Source organism: Desmodus rotundus, chromosome 8, assembly GCF_022682495.2.
Source record: "Desmodus rotundus isolate HL8 chromosome 8, HLdesRot8A.1, whole genome shotgun sequence".
Classification (NCBI taxonomy): domain Eukaryota; kingdom Metazoa; phylum Chordata; class Mammalia; order Chiroptera; family Phyllostomidae; genus Desmodus; species Desmodus rotundus.
In genome coordinates this window covers 4,169,825-4,190,389 of record NC_071394.1, presented here as the reverse complement: position 1 = coordinate 4,190,389, position 20,565 = coordinate 4,169,825, and the positions used below count along the sequence as shown (strand labels likewise).

At 51.9% G+C, this 20,565-nt stretch overlaps 1 protein-coding gene across 12 annotated transcripts in view; it reads left to right on the top strand.

Moving 5' to 3' along the window:
- KHDRBS3 (KH RNA binding domain containing, signal transduction associated 3) overlaps positions 1-19,822 on the top strand; it is a 120,694-nt gene extending 100,872 nt beyond the window's left edge. For 7 of the 12 annotated variants that reach the window (XM_045181480.2, XM_053929698.1, XM_024571997.3 and 4 more), the window contains 2 exons: positions 13,232-13,293; positions 15,040-15,658. In XM_045181480.2, coding sequence (XP_045037415.2) covers positions 13,232-13,293; positions 15,040-15,144 — 167 coding nt within the window. In that variant the 3' untranslated portion in view covers positions 15,145-15,658. Of the gene's footprint in view, positions 1-13,231; positions 13,294-15,039; positions 15,659-16,550; positions 16,609-19,690 lie in introns of those variants that run through there. The other 5 variants (XR_002975885.3, XM_045181481.2, XM_045181482.2 and 2 more) reach the window with 3 other exon arrangements.
- The last annotated feature ends 743 nt before the right edge of the window (positions 19,823-20,565 follow it).

Sequence of the window (20,565 nt, the reverse complement as noted above, 5' to 3'; positions counted from 1 at the left end):
GTTGGTGCCATAGAGGCAACCTGGAGGCTGAAGGAGGCAGGAGAGCCCACAGTCCCCAAGAAGCAGGTGGAGGGAGGCGGGCTGTCCACAAGGCCTGCTTGGCGAGGTAACTCAGTGAGGCAACTTACGGGAGAGAGTCTGTGCCTGGGACCCTGGTTCCTGCCCTCCCTCTGCAGCTCCAGATGGACTGAATAGCCCTCTCTCTGGGGGCATGGCCACCAGAAGCAGGTACCAGTACACCTGGAAGGACTGTGTGGGGAAAGGATTCACAGGGAGGCTGAGTGGCGGTACCCGGTGGGGGCTTCTCCCCATGTGGATGATCAGCGTCCGTACTTGTCATCCTGGGCTTAGAAGGTGAGCTGCTGCGGCCCAGTGAAGGCAGGTAGAACAGGACAGCAGGTGGTGGGCTGGCCCCAGGTGTGGCACCCGCTGTGAGCAGGGCTCCTCGCAGAGATGATGGCGTGGGGGTTTGCTGCAGACGCAACAGTTTCTCTCAGGAGGCTTTACAGATTAGGATCTGCCCCACCCCCAGCTGTCAAATATCTGCATTAAAATGAGAGCCCCTGCAGAGTGCTAGAGAACTCGGGGTTCCCCTACATTCCCCCGGGGATTTCTGTGCCGATCCTGAGAGCGCTGATACTGTTGTGCAGAACAGTGTTGTTCCTACGGCTTCACACGTGTTATGAGTAGCAAGCTGCCCGCAGTCACCGTGCAGAGGAATAAGGCCGCTCTCTACAGTGTCGCAATAGTTCCAGTATCCGTGGGCTCAAAATAGCTACTGGTGACTTCCTGTGGATGCACAGCCCCTGACTAGCTCTCCTGAATAAGAAAGAGCAGGTGATAAACAACCCCGACCTCAGGGACCTGCCCCTCCCTGGATAGGCCTTGAGCCTTCACAGAAGCCATGGGTTTTGCTCCAGGAAAACCTTTGGAAATGGATTCATTTTAGTCTAAGCTAAGGGATTCATTTTCACTTGCTGCCTTGTTTGTAACCCTGGTAACAATGGCAGTGGCAGCACGGTGACTGTAGCTTATACGATACTGTGTCGGATTCTGGAAATTGGCCGCAGAGGGTGGATTTCAGGGGCTCCCGTCCCACGGGAGAGTAGCTGCGAGAAGGCACGTGAGTGAGGGTGGCCGCAGTGACCACTCCACTCCGTTGGTTTCTCAGGTCACTGCGTGCACCCCTGGCGTGCAGTTTTTATTTACAGAATTCACGGGAGTTGGGTCTGTGGTTCTGAATAGTCCTAATCTCTCCCAAGAAACGTTTGGTCCCTTCAGTGATCGTAAAGAAAGTGGAACAAGAGGGTTTCAAACAGGTGCTGATAGCCCTCCGAGCGAACGGCGTGGAGGGGGTGGGGTAAGAACACTGGTTTCTTGGCGGCTTTAGCGCCGACACGCTAATTCCCCGCAGCACCGTGTGGTTTGACGGCACTTCAAGAACGCGTTTCATTTTGTCCTCCAAAATCACTGTGATTTTCGTGAGAACACTTAGCAGTGACTGGAGGAAAGAAATGAGAAATAATAGCTGCCAGTTTGGAGCATCTATTAAGTCTAGCGCTCGGCTGTCTGTGTCCTTTGTATGTGTTATCTCGTGCTTTCCTAGCGGACCTGCAGGCTCAGTCTCTCAGGCACAGCACTCAAGGACTGAGGTGTCCAGCCACTTTCTCCAGAAGGCACAGCTGAAAAGAACTAGACTGGGGCCTCCGTCTGACTCTGCAAACCACGATCTAGCTGAGAAAATGTTTTCGGAATACAAAGTCATTGACTTGTTTTTGTGACTGAACTGTACCAAAGCCCCTTCATCCCAATAAGCAGCCTGGCGGAAGCTGTCGGAGCTGCGGGGACGGACACTTGGGATGTGTCCTCAATGCCGGTGCCACGGAAAGCAGCGAGACAGGGACCCCTGTTGCCCCAGCCCTGTCTGTACTTCACGGCCGTGTCTGCTGGTGGCTTTCCCCTGATACACCCAGTACTGTCTTCTTGAGAGCTGACCTGTCACAGTCTGGAAAAAGTTGGGGATTTTCACTTTGGAAATGACCTGCTGTTTAACTTAAGTCGTAACCATTTAAACGGCAGTAAAACCACCATTTGGAAGATACTGCTGAGTTGTATCAGGGTTGGCACTTTTGGACGTTAAAAGGGGCTGAGGATTGGCCGGAGTGAAGAGTGTTTAACCACGCCTTGTAAAATGTTTGCCACGCACACTGCACCCGGCTTGGTCCTTCAGCCTCTTGGCTCCTTTCGGCCCTGCTGCTGTGAAGGAGGCCGTCCGCGCAGACGAGACGGCGAGTGTGCTCTCGACCACACACGCTGCCCCACGGTGCTGGGTGGACAGGGCCGGAAGCAGAGACGCCAGCCCAGGCACAGTGGGAACCTGCAGATACGTGCTCTAAGGCTCAGTCAGGGCCCTGCAGTAAAAAATAAAAAGGGAGGAGGGTGGCAGTGACCACGTGAACTGTCAGTTGAAAGGGGAGAAAGGGGGGGACAGGCCCAGGCCGAAGCATGACGTGTGAGAGTCCCGTGCTGGTGGCTTGGCCCTCTGCTGCTGCGTGCTGGTTGCATTAGGATGAATATGTGGGGGAGGCGGGGCAGGGGGGTGAATCTGCATCTACACACACACGCCCTCTGGCCTTAATTCTAACCTTGAAGGCAGGGACTGCCCCGGGGTTGCTCTTCAGGAAGCAGGTGCAGAGAGGCTTGATGAGCGCCCCGGTCGCACACCGAGGGCTCCGCTGGTTTCACTCCATTTCCTTTTCCTTCGCCGTGTGTTTCTCAGAGGGCACCCGTGTCCCTGGGTTTCACAGCAGGATGTCAGGTGGTGCGAGGGCAGGCTTCTCACTGTTGTAAAGCTGTGTAGGTGAAACAGGGCCTTTGTCAAGGCCGTGTCCAGACCTGGTCTGGGAGGAGGGAGGGGTTTCCCGCGACCAAGTCGGGCTGCCTGGGTCTGAAGCCAGCTGCCCCGTTTGCTGACAGTGCCCCCGGGGCCGGTGATCTCCCCTGAGCAGAGGTGTGGGGGGCCCCTCACAGGGCTGTCCTCAAGCTAAAGGAGTGCCTGGCACTCTCTGCCTATAAAAGTAATTTGTCATCCGAGAAGCTACCAAGGAAAATCAAATTCAACCCCAAGATAGTGGAAGGGAAAGGATGGAAATAGGACCGGAAATTAATGAAATTGAAAACTAACGGTAAAGGAGAGCGGCGCTAAAGCAACATGTGGGTTTTCTGATCGGACGAATCTGTCGCTAAACCGAGTGAGAGGGATCCCGTGAGGAAAATCAGACGGAACAGCCGAACGGCCACTGGCCCGAAGGTGGGCTTCGGGTCCGCGGTTCTGCCGCACCTCACCTGTGTGTTGGGCTTGGGACACCAGAACGATCTTTTCAGTGTGCTGTATGTAATTAGTGTGTGTGCTCTCACAGTAACTTCCTAACTGCGATCTTATAGTGGAGTAATTCTCCGGTCCACGTCTGCCTCTTTAAAGCTCTTCACCATCGCGTCCACCAGCGCCCAGCACGGGGCCTGGACCATCGAGACCGCTCAGGGAATGTTTGCTGAGTGAACGAGGGCGGGTGGACTTTTACTTCACATCAGTAATTTTAGAGCAGCGTAGGCACTCCCACCCCAGTGTCTCGACGTTGAATTTGACTTTCAGTACAGTTGCTGCGGGTGGTGTAGTTGACATTTTTGAAATGCTACCTGTTTGAAGGACGAGGCTGAATTATTTGATATGCAGACTGGTCAAGTTACTGTGCTACCAGATTTTCCAGAAACACTGAGAACCACTGGCTGGCCTAGTGCCGTCTCCCAGGTTTGTTGAGGATCCCGTAAACACTCAGCGTCCTTCCAACATTCACATATGTCATGTCTCACATGCGCAAACGTCGCATGTCACAGTGAAATTTCCTTAAGGGGCGACATGGAGGGGCTTTGAAATCCAACTACCCAACGCGTCTGTCAGAAATGCCCCCCCAAACACTCCTCAGGAGAGCAGACGGAAGCACTGGCCGCAAAAACAAGTTCGGGGTCCCACAAACGAGTCCCATGAACACATCCTGGTCTCACGGAAGGTGCTTGAGCTGCTCCTCTGTGCCGATGGGCCGTTTCAGATGCTGCGGGAGGAGCCGGAGACTCCAGTCCCGGAGACAGCACGCCCTGGCCCGCGGTGCAGCTGGACTTGGGTGTTTGCGGAGAGAAATGCAAATAAATGGGTATGGGGCCCGAAGTTTGTTTTGTTCACCGTCCAAAAAATCGTTCTGTGTTTTTTAAACATGTAGATACATTTCCTTCTTTGGGAATTAGTTCTCGTCTGCCTCCCCAGCCTCCTCCTCACTGGGGGACTGTCCCAACTTTCCCGGCCACCCCGGGCTGTGACGGCTGTGTTCTGCCAAGTTCCAGTATGTAGTTTTGACGCTTTGTGCAAAGAATTCTCGTGAAGATCGCTTGGGATGTCTTGTGATGATATATGTAGTTGATAACTGTTTTTTAGAATTTTTTGCCAGAAAAATCAGTTACAAAAATGCATGTGTTCCCTTGTGTTTCTTCATAAGAAATCTTAGTTCTAAATGTTAGTGTTTCTGGGAAATTGATTTATTGTTGAAATTAACAGCCACTGGAGCTCAAGTCCAAAGACAGGTCTTGCTTTGGACCCTGCTCTGTGTGTTTATTGGGCCCAGGAGCAAGCCAGTGGCACACCTTCTGAACCCTGGCATTTAATTAATAAAATGAAAGGACAGAATAGTGCTTACCTTCCTGAAAAACATGAAGTTATGAAATTGCAGAGGACTGAAAATAGAAGGAGGCTCTTCGCTATTGTTGTGTTTTTGTTCAACTTGTATCACTGAAGATCAGGTCTTCACTCGCTCGTGCTGAGCAGAAAGGTTGTAAGTGAGCGCTCGGGAAAATGTTGCTTGAAAGATACCTCTGCTTTAATTATATTGATAACAGCTGTCCTTGAAGAAGAGCCTAATAATGTAACACAGTATCTTATTTAAACCTCACCACAATCTTGTAGAAGATTTGTTTTTAAAACTGTTTTACAGAAAATTGAATTAACTTCGCCTGAGCTTACACAGATGAATGTAGGAGCCTAGATTCTGACGTTAGTTTGACTCCAGAGCCTGGCTCTTAACTCTTAATCCTGTACTGTCTTCCAAACTGATTACATAGGATGAGCAGCCTGCTAAAAAATGAAAGTATGACCATGTAAGGAAAGTGAATGTGGCCTTGCAGGGGCGGCCACCAGCATGACGTCCCCTCCTCTGAAGCGCAGGCTCAGTGCGTGTTCGCTTGCGTGCCCACCCAGGCCACCAGTCATCACATGGCTTTTTGGAAAAGTGCCCAGACCGATTTTTTGGTATTGCGGAGCTGCCGTGGTTGAAAGTTAGGTCGCAGGGGAAGGCACGCGGCGTGCGGAGTGGCTGGGCCTCTCTCCTGACCCCGTGGCGGTCTGGCTGCGGGATGTCGGGGATACACTCTTGTCTTGGAGTCCCTACTTTCTAATCATTTCCAGACTGCATGTTGTCATTGTCCTTTTTGCCTGGCTTGTCTCTTAGCTGTCAGCTAGACCCTTCTTTTTCCAGGAAGCGTCCCTCTGTCCCTGGAGCTGGTTCGGGACCTGCCTCTGAGCCCGTCAGAGGGACCCTGGCCTCGCAGAACCGCAGGCTCTGTCGCCCTGCGTGTGTGTGTCTGCTTGCACACTGACCACGTTTCATCACCAAGGCCAGGTCTTGTTCGCTCACTGCCGCATCCCAGTGCCGGGCGCATAGTGGGTGCTCCATAAACATCCGCCGAACAGAGGTTGAATGAAGCAGGCGGAGCCTGGACCTTGTAGATTCCAACTAAGACACCTTTCCCAAGAGACAAGGTAAAAAGTGAGAGTTTCTCTCTTCTGAAGTGGTAGGAAAGTGTTGTTTTTTTTAACCTAAATTTCTAAAAGAGAGACAACACCTGAAGGCAAGTGTGTCAATAAGGTGAGGGGGGCTTGTGTGGAGTGCCCAGCGCCACGTGGCTCCCGGGGGCACGCGAGGAGTGTGTCTGGTGTCTGTGCTTAGTCCTCGGACGCCTGTCTGTCTGCCCCACGCCTGGCACCCAGTGCCTTGCACTAGGCGGGTGCTGTTAAAGTGGGTCCCCCGCAGCACGGGCTGCCCCCCCCCGGCTCTGTAATCTGCCTTCGTGCTTGGGAGGCGTCCCCTGCCACCCTGTGGGAACAGAAGGGGAGGAGACAGATTCTGAGGGTCTCTTCAGACCGAAGGTTGAACATGAAACAAGAACTTCCTGGGATGAGCCGGTGCCCCCTCCTGAAGGTTGACCTCTGCCTTCCAATCCGGCCCAGTACCCGTCAGTTCCTGTGCTGGGCAGCGAGGCCAGCCCTGGGAGAGCTCTGCCGTCGGGAGGTGGAGCAGCAGCCCCAAACAACGGCCACCTGCGTGTCTGACTCCCCCGCAGACCGTGCTGGCACGTACAGGCTTTTGTCTGAGAAGGTAATTGTTGCATCGGAAGTGAGGCTTTGCAGACTTGCAAGTAGGGCTAGGAGGAAGTCGCCACATCTTTTGTGCTGACTGAGCGCGAGGCCGGTGAAACGCGGTTTGTGCGTGTGAACTAATGGGATCATCCCTTGTTCACTGTCACCCTGTCATCGAAGACACAGCGGGTATCACTGAGCAGTAGCCTCAGCCACAGAATTCACTCACTCCTCCTTTCAGGGGTTTTATCGGGCACCTGAGCTGCATCACATACTTCTGGGCGCTGACATTCAAACGAGCAAGCTGCCAGCCCAGACCACAGTGCTTGTGAATGGCAGGACAGGACGCAACACGAGCTTGCGAGCCCTCAGTCCGGACTCGGAGCTCTGCCCCTGCACTTCTGTCTGAGTGGTCTCCTCCCAGTGCCTTTCATACGGTGGTGACTCCGCGTGTGTGTCTGTGGGCCATGCTCCGTCCTGCCCCCTGTGTTTCTCCTGGGAAGGTCCGAGAGGCCTCTCAGCCCCACCGGGCCCCAAGCAGACTCCACTGAGAGCCGGCTCTCCACTTGGGTCGGAAGGTGACCGGTCGTGGTCCCACTCCCGCCCCGTCAGGGCTCTGCTGCGTCTCAGCCGTCCTCGCTGTGTGTGCCTGTCTGAGTCGTCCCTGCCTGGCTCACCTACTGCAGCGTCCTGAGCTTTAATCGTGGGTTGGTTTTGCTTCCTAAATAATTTTAAGTAAATTGAACGCACAAATGAGTAAAGGGATGAAACGCTGGGCTGCTGGAGCCCAGAGTTCCCGCCCCCCGCCCCGCCCCTCCCCTCCCTGGGTGCTCGCATGCGTCAGGGGGCTCGAGGTTTGCACGTGGAGGGGAGGGAAAAGGGCTGCCACAACCATGGCAAGACTTAGTAAGTTAGGCAAATATGTTTCTCTTACAGGATTTATAGAAATCTAAACTATTATTAACGACAGTAAAATTCCGATCTTAATAGCCTGTGTCTTACAAAGTAAGATGACTTTAAATATTTAAATATAACCAGTTTCGTTGATTGCTTTAAATTACTGATTTATTAGTAAAGAAGAAAAAGGTCTGTTTTCCGATCTACCACTTTAAAATCCTATTCTGCCCTTGCAAAAAAAGTGGGAGATCAATTTTTAACCACCATTTAAAAAATATCTCCGTGGTGTATGTACTTGACATCGGCCCATTTCTTAAAATAGGGCTCCACTGTAAACTGAAATTTTTCTCAACTCTTACTTGAATAGGGAGGAGGAACAATTCCTCAAATTGTCTTAAGCCCCAATTTCCACTTTTTTTTTTTTTACCGAATCTTAGGAAACATGGGGTAAAATTATTTTAAAAACATGCCTGTTTCCCCTCCCCTGTCAGCCTCGTGGCGTGAGTTGTCCTGAACAGGGGCTCTCGAACAGGTTCACAGTGCGGTTTGGGGGGCTGACAGTGTCACCGCAGCGTCCTCGCGGGAGAGGGAGTCTCTTGCCCTTTAAACCGAACACTTAGGTGTCCTGGTTAGTGGCAAATGCATGCAAGTTTTCATCCTTAAAGAGAATTATTTATTTCAAACCTAAGGGTACATTTGTTTTCTTACATTCTTGGCACCAGAGGATAACACACCAGTTTAGGGACCTGAAGCTATTCCGACGTTAAGGCTGCCCCTGCGGTTTCCCGGTCTCCCTGACTTTTCCCTGCCGGCCTGACCCAGAGGATGGGTTTCCGTCCCCGTGGTGATCGAGGCTGAGCGGCTGTGGCACTGGGCTCTGTCCCCTGCTGGCTGTGGACAGAGCGCTGGCGTGCCCAGCGCTGCATGGGCAGGGAGCACTTCCCAGGTGCAAGGGCCCTCCTCTAGGCCGGCGTGCACACTCCTGCCCTCCTCACGCTGCCGCCGCCACGCTTCCCAGGGCCTTGGGGAAGGTCGTGGGTCTCACGGGCCCCTTTGCACCCCAAGGAAGTGAGGGCCACCGAGCTTCAGTGCGCGTGGTCGCGTCGCTGTTCATCGCGTTCAGACTCAGCGCAGAAGGGTTTAGAGATAGGTTTTCATTATGAAGAACAGAACCATAATCAACCCTTGGCATGTCGACGTAAATAATTTATTTAATGGAAAAATCACTGTTTTCATAAAAATAATCAGTAAGAATTGTGGCACGGTTTCATAGTTTTGCAAATCTTTTTGATGCCTGGATTAATAGAAACTAGGTGGCCTCTTTCATCAGCTTCTGCTTTCGGTCTGGTGGGGTGGGGTGTTTTCAGTGACGCCGTTGGAATGACAAACAGGTGGTTGGAGAAGGAACAGGTGTTGCGCTAACCCTTCACGTAGTCGTGGGTGTCTTCCTTTGAGACTGCGCCCAAAGGCGGCAGGCGGCAGTCCCTGAGAGGGTGGTCGCCCTGCGCGTCTGGTCCCACCTCAGCAAACTCTTCACACGCTGTTGGGTTAAAGTGCCTCAGTCTGTCTTATGGGTTTTGTAACATCGTGCACGGGTTGTTTGAAAAACACTGGTTCACCGAGTTAGGCATATTTTTACCAGGCTGTGACACATTATGTAATGTAAAAAAAACCCCGATTTGTTTCTACCACCACCAGTTCAGTGTTATGCATTGCAAACTAAAAGGGACTTAAGTGAGGAAGGAAGGTGGACCAAGAGGATGGACTAGGAACATACATCTGCTTCAGCCGCCCCTTCATAACATCCCGTGAAGGGACAGAAGGAGGTTAGGAAAGGTTCCCGAGGGAGAGGACACAGATGAGCCCAGATCTGTGAACACGACAGAATGGAACGAGACGCCATTCAGGAGGAGGCTTCTGTCGTGGTGGAGGGAGACCGGGCCCCCACACCGGTGGTTCTGAACGAGGATCGTGCAGAGGCTGATGGAAGAGCTGCCTTTGCAGCCGTTCTGTGGGTCGAGCCTCTCACCCATGAGTGCTCAGCTGTATTTGTTCCCAGATTAAAGCTGGAACAAGGCAGAGCCAGACCTCAGTGCCACCTGTGGGGCACCCCGGAGCCCCAAACACAGAACCCACATTCCTAACACGTCGGCGCCTTTCCCACAGCCACCAGAGGACAGCTACTGGATACGGGGGGTAGCATCGTCCACAGGTAAGAAAACGGAGAATCTCAGCTGCCAAGATTAACACGTGCCCCAGGTTGTTAGGAATTTAACCAACAGACTCAACCGGCTGAAAAACTAACAGCTTGAGAGAACTGAGCTCGGAGACTAGAAGGTGATTGTAAGATAAGTAATTCAGTCTTCTTGTGCATAAGAAGACATCACATCCACAAAGGCCAAACCACTCAAGAGGTCGGGACTTAAAAAGTCAACCAATGACTGGTCAGGCTGCTGGTGGCCCCAGAGGGTGGAGCGCTAACGCTGCAGTAGAAAAACAGAGAGGAAGGGTGGAGCCCCAGACGGAAAGCAGCCTCCCTGGGGCCACCAGAATGGGACAGCAAAGGGAACGAAGGGGCGGACAAAGAAGATGACATCGAGAAGTTGGAGAAAAACGCACGTGATTCACCACATCCAAAGGGCGTACCAGGTGCCAAAACAGACGTGGACATAAGGGGGGATAAGAAGGAAACTCGTGCTTTTAGTAAGCAGGCTTGTGCGACTTTCTTGTTGCACGGATAAACTCCAGGCTCCTTTGAGGTTCAGATGAGGGGGAGGCAGCCAAGAGTGGGGAAGAAACGGCGGCTGTCGGGCATCGGACATGCCTGCCTCACAGCCGTGGTCCTTGCCTGTCGTGCTCGCCCTTAGCCAGGCAACCTTTCCTAAGGGCCTAATGAGGTTAGTTGCAGCGACGTCAAAGTAGAAATCAGTGCTGAGGCTTGGAGAGGTTGGAGGGGTGAGGGAAGGATGGGTAAATGTCAGGAGTTCCCCTGAATCCCACCCACGGAGACAGGCCATCTGGGGACTCAGAGTTTCAGTCCTCATTTTGATCCCCTGTTGCTGGAGGGTAGAAGGCCCTGGGGGAACACAGACTGGTCCCAGGGGCCCCATTTGCTCCTTAACCCTGTGTTTTCTCCTGGTCCTGGGCACAGTTCCCGACACCGATTGATGGGATCGGGAACCTCTGAGAAAGCCTGGAATTGTGCTGAACGCATAGCTGTCCTCTGGCCCCTGACACGTTGGGGAATGTGGGGGAGGACAGTGGCCCCGGGGACGTGGCCTCGGGCAGTGAGAGAGGCCCACTCTGGACCTATGGAAGGACGGGCTGCCCTTGAGCCTTTTGACGGAGTTGAGGTGTATTCAGCCTAATGTGTTTTCTTGCCTATTATTAATATTAAAAGTTGTGTCTGTAAATGAGGCGGTTAGTGGTTTCCGCCTTTGCCACAGCGGGGTTTTTAGTTTATCCTTGGGAAATAGGACACGTCTTTGGTTAACAGACACTCGAGGCCCACGGAGATGCTGTGAAAGCCATTCCGACGGGACTGACAGGTGTGAGCGCGGGCTCAGCTGCTCCCAGGGTCCTGGCTTGATGACAGGCTCGCAAAAAATAATCGGGAACCGGGTGAAATGATAGAAAATGTCAGTTTAAAGTTTTCACTTGTCAGAGCGAAGATTGTCTTATCACCAAACCGCTGCTGGACCAAATTATGCCACCTTTTATCCTCCTGCTCATTGGAGAACATCCGTCACCCCAATTTTTTAGGCTGAACTGTGGGAGAGCACTTCACAGGCCCGTTCCCCGTCCCTGCCCACGCTCATTACTGCTCAGGTCATTTAATGAAGGAGACTTAGTTCGGTCACAAAGCGGTTGTTCAGCGCTTTTTTTGGTGCCTCGGTACCTGTCATTTACAGTTCCGCGTTACACAGTGAGGCCCTGTCTCAGGAAAGGAAATTATTCTGAGTTTGATGAAGGGGTTACTCTCACTTTATTTGTGCAACAAAGATGAAGTTCTCAAGGATCCCGGGGTTTTATTAGTTTAAGGGGCCTCCTGATGTAACTTCTGACCTTTGAAAAGAAGGCTGGGGGCCACCTTATTTAGCGCTGAGTTACTAAGGAGAATTAGCCAATTTGTTTTCAACAAAATGAGAAGATGCCGTGCTTGAGCCCTGGAGAATGTCAGCGCTGCCGGGGGTCTGAGCTGCATCCGGACCGGGCCCAGGATCGGACGGATAAAACACCACGGCTCGGCGAGTGGGAGGCCCTTTCCAAGGTCACCCAGCATGTGGCAGCCCATGTTTAGGCCCAGACATGTTGGCCAGTGTTTGACACTGACATTTTATCCAAAGGGTTGTGTCTAAATTCCTGTCTTCACGATGAGAAACGTATTCGACTTTGATAGCATTTCTCAGACTTAAGGCTACACAAAGCCTTCAGAAGTAGGAACGCCGTATTATTTCTTTTTTGGGGGGGGGGGTGGATGTTTTTCTCTTCTGGAATAGGGAGCTTTCCCTGCTGTTTTTCAGCAGGTCCCTCTTCTTGTCTCCTCCCCATCCGTGTAGACTGTGTTTGAGAGAACATTAGGACTGCAGAGGGGAAGGGAGGGGAGGGTTTCAGACGAGATAGAGATACGGCAGCACCCTACTCAGTTTCTGGGCCTGAGGGGGGGTTGCATAAGTGCTGGGGGAACACGTAGGACACTTAGAGCCAGCGGCAGAACACGTCGGAGACAGAAGGAAGCGCTGGATGTGGTGGCCGCTGGCACCAGGCAGTGGTCCTGTCCTGAGCTCTGAGTGTAGGTGATGCCCCTGGGGGGCTGCACAGCCAGCCTGGCGGCCCACCCTCACTGAGTCTTGCAGCCCCATCAGCGATAGGGGAGATTTTATGCGGTGTGAGTGAGATCCTGTGTGAGGCGAAGCTGTTTGCAGGGCAGGGGCTGGCTCACCATGGTGGGTTGGCTCGTACCTCTCTCACTCCCTCCTCTCTCCCAGTGCTCTGGGAGAGCCAGCGCTCACCCTGTAGCTGCCTACAGCTCCTTGGGAACATTGCACGTGGCCCCATGGTGGTGTGACAGGTTGGCGGAGGGCGTGGCTGTTCTATTCCTGGGCAGCGTTTACCTCCCGGGGCATCTCACACAGCACAGCACTGAGGGCCTGTTTCATCCCCACGCCAGGAGGCCCCACCGGAGGCGGCGTGCCTCGCTGCAGCCAGCAAGCGGGGGGGCGGGGGGGGTGGGAAGCAATGGAGCCAGGGTTGTGAGATGGGGCCTGGAGCTGGGCACAGAAAGGCAGCAGCACTCCAGACCGAGGACCAGGCGCTGGGACCTGGTGCTGAGAGATGAAACGTCTCAGCTGCGTACTTGGTCCCGTGCTATAAAGTGACGTCCCTCTGCGGCACTGAGTTCATGGTAGATGGGGTGAACGAGGAGTGGCCGTCTGTAGGAAAGGATCTGCAGCTTGCTCCCTCCTCCACGCACCCAGCCCCGGCTGTCCGCACAGGCGCTGCACCGGTCCACTGCGCGTCCATTTTCCCCGCTCCCACTCTCCCGGGACAGGCACCACCATCGTACCCACCCCCCCACCCCCTGCAGTGCAGGCCCTGCTCTGTGTTGACTGGCCGGTGGCTGTGGTTAAGATGCCGGTGCACTTCCTCTGTATTAAAGTCGGGGGGGGGGGGGGGCTTTATCATCCCAAAGACTAAGGCCTCTGTGTTAGAGCTCTGCCAGCCTGGTAGGAATTTCGGTCAGTTCGTGGCCCTGCCCTCCGTGGGTTGTCTTGAAGCTTTGGAACGTGTCATTGAATGTGACTTAAACTCACAGCCGAGTCCTTTGCCCTGGGTTCTCATCGTCTTCCTGTCTGTGTTCTGTCTCGTCCCCAGCAGCGGAGCTGATTACTATGATTACGGGCACGGACTCAGTGACGAGGCGTACGATTCCTACGGTGAGTGAGTGGCCCGTGGCCCACGCTGGACAGGGGGGTGCTCCCAGAGGCACCTTCGGGGGCTTCACGGAGGGGAATTCACAGGGACGCGCGGACTGTGCCTCTCTGGCTCTTTGCAGAAGCTCCTTTAAGATTTGAAATTTAAAGAGGGCGAAAGACTTGCAGAAAGTTGCAGGAATTCAGATTCTGAACTTTGATGTTCTGTTTGGGTCGGGTGCCAAGTGCTGATTTTGTTAAGTTTCGGACAAGCCTGCCAGTCTGCGGCCCCGGATAGCAGGGTCCTTTGGAGGTGTGTTTGCTTCTGGACGGTAACGGAAAATGAAACAGCTGAGACTACAGTTCTAAAGTGACTCCCCCTCCCCCATCTCTGTACTTCAGCTCATCCCCAATCTCAAACCCTCTAAAACATTCCAGTGGGAGTCATCCCGTAACGGGTAACCAGCCCCGAGCCAGGGCGGAGATGGGGAGCTCTTGTGCACGCTCATGGGGAGACAGCCCAGCCCCCCCCCCCCCCCCCGGGTTCAGGGGCACCCACGTCCAAAGCTTCCACGTGCGGAGGGATGACAGGTGTAATTAAAAAAATTGGCAGCAACCACAAAACGACGGGGAGCGGCTCCTTTGCCGCGGGGCTAGGGGATCGGAGAGCACGGAGCTTTGATCAGTTGCGGCAGCGTGCTGATGAATACCCAGGACCCGTGCGAGGGAGTCGGGGTGCTGGGTAATGGAGGTTACGACTCTTGTCGGAACATCACCGAGAACCATTTCCAGGTGTCCCTTTGAAGTGCGTTTTGTTGTGTCCCCGGCCTCAAGCCGTGATGATTGCACCTTGGATTTTTTTTTTCCAGCATTCAAAGCAAACACTTAAGAGATACACATTGGTTTGTTGAATGCTGTACTCTTAAATGGATGCAAGTTAGCTTGAGGGAATGACGTTGATTGCATGTTTGTGTCAAAAAAAGAGGTCATTTTAAGCATTTTTCCTTTGCAGCGTTTTAAAATTGGTCTCTGTGGACACGTGAGGTTCGGTTGCTGTGCGAGGCAGCCAGGGCGTCAGCTGCGTGTTGTCGAAGCCCCTGGACCCTCAGGTGGTCCGGAGGCTGAGCCAGTGTTTAGCTGCAGGGAACAAAGATGGCGGAAGACCCTGGGTTGCTAAAACACTGTCCAGTGTGGGTTTAGTGTCAGGAGTGAAACGTGGCATCTGTCACCAAGTGTATTTATTTCATAGTCGTGAAATGTTACGGAGGGTTCGGTCCCGCCCCACACCGCGCTCCATCCTTCCGTGATGGCCCCTCGGGGAACAGCACAGCCGCTCTCTGCCCGGTCTGCCCCTTCCCGCCTGGCTCCCCGCTGCCTCCTGCCTTCCCGGATTTCTGCCGTGTTTTCGTTGGTAGAAGCAGTCTGAGCAACCCTCGTCCTGTTCCTCTGTGTCTTCACGTTTAGCAAAAGGCAATTCAGTTTGCTGCTGAGATTGGGAGCCTTTGTCCAATGAATGGCCCAAAGGAAAGCCCCCGCGCCGGTGGTTGCCATGTAAGATGCAGCAGTCACTTTTCTCCCCACACGGCTAGGTTTCTGCAGTGAGATGAGCGTTTTCCGTCGTGTTTGTGGTTTTTCTACGGGAATCCCCTCGGGTTCTTCTCAGGACATCAACAGGACGCCTCCGGTGGGTCCGCGGCCCAGCTGGGCTCTGCAGAACGGCACCAGGGAGCCCGTGGCCAGGACCTAACTGATCGTCTCACTGATTTGCAGGGCAAGAGGAGTGGACCAACTCACGACACAAGGCTCCTTCGGCGCGGACGGGGAAGGGCGTCTACAGAGACCAGCCGTACGGCCGATACTGATTGTACTCTCTGATGTTGTGAAATAGCCTCCACCAGTCCTGTATACTGTTCAAAGTAATTTTTTCTATGAACAATCCCTTTTTAAATAAATCAAAATGCCTAAAACCTGAATGGATGGAACTTAAAACTACTTTGTGGAAACATCAACCTGAGCAGAAAGAAAAAGGAAAAAAAAAAAGAGACATGTAAAATTTTGTTATTTCCAGTCTGTATATGAAAAAATAGGTCATCAAAAGGAAAAAAATAACTTTGATTAACTAGTGTTAAACAAAAAAATAGGTTTACTAAATATGTTAATCCATCTTTAACATAAGCCTCACCTTTCATTTTAAAGGTTTCCATAGAGTTTAGTTATTTTATCTTTCCGTCATATGCCAGTTTTTTTTTCTCTTGCCAACATGCGTAAAAAGGGAAGCCAGTTACAAGTGCAACTAATGTGGTATTCTTTTGTAACTCAAGTCTTGAAATGTTCTGTAGTGTTAAGCAAAGTTTCTTCTTGCTTGATACTAAATAAACTTTTGAAAGAACTTTCGTGTGTGTGAGCTAACAATTTCATGTTTTTCTTACTTAAAAAGGCCTTCATAAATAGTTGTAAAAAGGGTCACACTAAACATTGTACAGCTTATTTTAAAAGTGGTATAAAAGTAAATGTACCATCATATTACTCACCGCAGGTTTAAATGCTGTTTAAAGAGTCCAAATGGTGTCAAAACCAAATCTTGTTTAAAAACTTGTTTTAAAATAACTACTGATTTTCTGGAAAAGATGTGATCAGCTTTCATCTTGTTGAGCGTTTTTTCACTAGTGCAACTTTGGATTTTTTATGAGAATTTTGGTGCCTTAATGAACACCCCGCCCCCTGCTGGAAGCAATAAGCACAAAGCTTTTAAAGACTTTCTGACTTGACTAAGTGAGGTCGCTCTCGCCAAGGCTGTGAGGATGTGTAACCCTTAAACGGTCTTCATTTCCAAAGGTAAATAAATCCAATAAGATTGTAATCGCACTTAATTTATCTTAATATAACGACTAAAGCCAGGGAGGTGACAAATATGAGCAAGTTTCATTATCCATTTTAGAAAGGCTCTAAGATCACCTAAATTCTCATTTTAAAAAGTTTAATTGGTTTTAGTAATCTAAAAAGCCTTAGTTTAGCCAGTTTAATTGGGGCCAATTATTCCCTATTAAACAAATGTAAAACCTCATAACTAGTTGTTTGTAATACGTTATTTGGTTAGTCTTTGAGAGCACTTCTTAAAACGGACAAATACTTAATAAAGTTGTTATTCAATCATTTGGCCTAAGTTTTTTTAAATTGTAGTTTAAATGTTTAATTTTTTTTAAATGGTGGCTTAAATGTTTAATTTTTTATTTCTGGAGGGTTCCCTTCTCTTTGAGTAAAAAGGTCTTTTCTTTTGTTAGGAAGCATCTGCCGTCTTGCACAGTCGGAGGAAGGGGTTGAGGCCCGGAGCAAGCACAGGTAAGGGCCTTTGGCTCCCATTATTTGATGTGTCCTGGACGATGAAGGCCAGGCCATGCTCCTCTGAAGCTGCGTGGAAAATGGCCCGCGCTGGTCCCCAGTACCAGCTCCCAGCGGTCGCGGCAGATTAGCTCCTCCAGGCAGAAAAGAAGCTTCTTACATGGAAGCGAGCCAGACCAGGTTCAGACGTGTTTATGGGAACTGGGGCCGCCACCCTGTTGGCTCAGTCGCTTTCTGCAGTAAAGATACAGCAGCCCCCGCCCCCCTCCCGCAGAGTGTCCTTGTGTGTAGGTTCTGCAGATAAAGGTCTAACCAGCCGCGTGTAAGTGCCACGTCATAGAGCGTGTGTGAGGAATGTGAACAAGTTGCGGTTTTTATGCAAATAGTGTCTCCTGTGTTGACCAGTGTCTTACAGGGACAGAAAGGGGAAATTCCTCCATCATATTTAAAGTGTAAAACTTCCGCTTTCCCGTTGCCTCTGTCTCATCTTTGAGAGAGGTTGTAGAACACTGTAAAATCTGACTTCCGTCCTCCCTCACCTCATGGAAACCCTTACCTAATGGCAGTGGGTTCTGAATGGGATTCCACTTTCAAGAATCTCAGTGGTCTCGTCAGAGATTGGCACCCAGTGCTGAAACATTTTTCAGATCTTAATAGGACGAGTCCTCCCGTGGTTTCACCGGCTTTCAGAACAGAGCTCAGCCTCCTGGGCCTGAAGGGAGAGCCCTGTTTGCTCTCTGTCTCCCTTCCCTCCGCCGTCCTGGTCCCCACTGCAGGCCCCACCCAGCTCTGCTCTGGCCTCGCTGCTGAGCGTCCTGGCGCTGCCTTCCTGTCTGTGCCACTTCTGCCTGACAGCCGGAAAACCAAATTCTGTCCTTTATTCAATAGGTAGTACATTTGCTAGGTACAAAATGCAACCAAAAGGGCACAGTGAAAAGCCGGTCTTAACTCCCAGCCCTGCCCCTGGGCTCCCGGAGGCAGCTGCTCCTGTTGGTTTCGTGTGAGCTTTTCCAGAGGTAATCTGTGCTTTGGCGGACCACAGACTAGTTTTTAATAGTTTTATCCTAATCGCTATTTTTGCATACACAACAGTTTTCACCCCCCATGTTTCACCTTACAGTTCCTCGCCTACTTTCACTGCAAATCTACCTTTTTGCTGGCTGAATTACACTTAGGTGAATGAACCATAATTTCAACAGCTATCGACGGACATGACGCAGAGTTTGCTCCCAATATCTCACGTTCATTAAAGACAGTGCTAGACGCTAGCAAGCCATCGTACACGTGCACAGAGATGCGTGTAGAATAAATTGGTAAGGTAGATTGATTGAGTGCTTGCGTTTTAAATAGATATCACTCTGTCGTCCCCATGGAGGTAATGAAATATGTTAACATCCTTTCCCGAAGGGAACCTGGGCCCTGAGTGCTGTGTGTGTTCAGCACTCTCTACGACGGACGGCCCCCACGGCCACACGGCAAACGTGCCCATGCAGAGTGGGGCTGAGGCGGTCTCTCGCGCAGCGCGGAGGCTGGCCACGAGTGGGCTGGGCCCCTGTGCCCGTGAGTGGGGCACGTGGGTGTGTCAGACCCAGTGAGGACATCTGGACACTCGCTGCATCCTATGGGGACTGTGACCCTTCCTCAGGCTCACCTTGGTCTGCTTGCCCTCCTGGAACCTGCTGTCGTGAGCAGATGGATACCAGGCCATCACAGGGAAGGCCTGGTTCTAGACTTGGTGGAAACACAGCATAGGGGAGACAGCCTCCGCCGCGGGGGACCCTGGTCTCGGATGAAACCAGGCCTCAGCAGGCGCTCCTGCCAGTGTCTCTGCCTGCATTTCCCCTCCCAGCCATGTGGAGCCTGCCAGCTCTGCAGTCTCCCCTCTGTCTGTGCTGCAAGAGCCCTTTCCCTCCTCACTCGAGAGTCCTGGGCCCTGACTGGCAAAAGCCTGGGTCTGACCTGGTGGCTGACAGTGAGTGGGGTGTCCTCCACCTGCCTCAGGACACTCTCCAGGTGTCAGGCAGAAGTTCGTGACTGTGTCATCAAACCATTCAAGAAATTTTCATTGATGAACACATACCCTTCTTAACAGATAGCCTCAATTAGGTGTTTATCTTTTATAACACTCACCTTTAAAACAGCAGCTTGCGTCTGACTTGCCCCAGCACACTGCTGCCCCATGCAGGTGATGCGAGGCCCACTCCCGGCTCCCTGGCTCCCCTGCTCCCCAGCTTTCCACGTGAGCAGCCGGCAGGCTCGGGGAAGGGCAGGTGGCGGTGGGGCTCACAGAGGAGGAGGAGGAACGTGAACAGGTTTCCAGGCGAAGTCGAGATCATGCGGCGGGGCGGGGGTGGGGGGGAAGACAAGCATCGGGTGTGGGTGAGGGGCGGTGCTGGTGGGACGGGAAGCAGCCTCAGGGTGTGGGGACACGTCAGCAGTTGCTGGAACGCAGGGAGCCGGTGGCGGGAGAGGCAGGAAGCAGTCAGGTGCTACCAAACCGAGCTGCTCCGGGTCGCACTTGGTGGTATTGACAGGTCCCCTGGTCCAAGCACACGTGACAGAGCTGTGAGCAGGAGGCGTCATGATGACCGCATCTCTGCCATGATGGGCTTTTCCCTCCTGATGGCCATTTAGGGTTTGAAGTAACAGTTTTATTGCCTGTAGCACATGGATGTTAAAAATCTCTCTGAAAGTCGAGTCTCTTTCGGTGCTGAGAACGCGAGGACTGTGCCGGTGTGTGTCCGTTGGAACTCATTTCCTGTCTCAGTAGGGGAAGTTCCAGGCACAACCTTCTGAAATCAGGCCCGTAAATGTCATTAGAGGCACAACCTTCTGAAATGAGGCCCATAATGTCATTGGAGGCACCCTTTTGGTGGCCATCACACTCTTTCAATCACTGTCTGCCCCTCTGATCGCAGACATGTCCTTAATTTCTACTCTTTTGCTTTGTTTTATAAAACTGTCCTTATTTCTGTTAAGCTTCTTCTTGCCCGATTCCTCTGCCTACATCCCGCCATTCCCAGCGGAGCTAAATACTAGTTTCTTGATGGGAACAAACGTATTTCATTTTCCTCTCTTTCAGGACCCTTTCTCCCATTGTGGACTGCTTAAGCTTAGCCAGCTCACCAGCGTGCCTAGTCGGTAAACGAATTCACTTGGGAAATCATCTTAATTTATTTTTTTTTGCACAATTTTATGTTCTGTGAAATGTTATATAAAATGGTATGCTTTTTTAGTTTGGAAAGCAAAATGAAATAAAGTCAATCCTAATCTGTTGTCTCCTAATAAAAAAAGAAAACCAACGATTTGCGTATTACTTGAGAAAGGCTGCCCATTCAGATCTCTTCTACTTGAACACAAGCCTAGAAAAACAAAGTCTGGTGATGCCAGCACAGCTCCGAACTTTGCCCAAGTGAGCGCTGCGCGCACATGGCTGTGCCCCTCTGCAGGAAGTCAAGATGCCACACGTTTTCCAGATTTGAAAACGACACGTCCGTCCTGCTTACGGACCAGCAGCTTTGAAAGCATACTGCCGAGAGCATTGTACAACCTGCAGAGACTGGGGGGTGGGGCCGGAGATAAAGCTGTGTCCACACCCCTCCGGCCCCCTTAACATAAAGGTTACATTCCCCGTGGACACTCGGTGTTCTGCTCATTCCCTTTTGCTCACTTACCGCAGCACTGTGATTTTAGCACAGCCTGCCCCGGGAGGGCGTGTCTTATTCCTTCTGCTAGGCCACAGGTGGCAGACACCAGACCCGCAGGCCGAATCAGGCCCTCCACCTTGTTTCATCCGCCCAGCGCCTTGTTTTTCTGCCTGGCAGCAGCACCGAGCTCTCGCTTGACTGTTAACAAGTAGTTACATTTACACAGTCCTAAAGTGACATTTGGCCCTTTGAAGGTGACGGTGAGGCTGATGTGACTCCCGGTGACAATGAGTCTGACACCCCTGTGCTA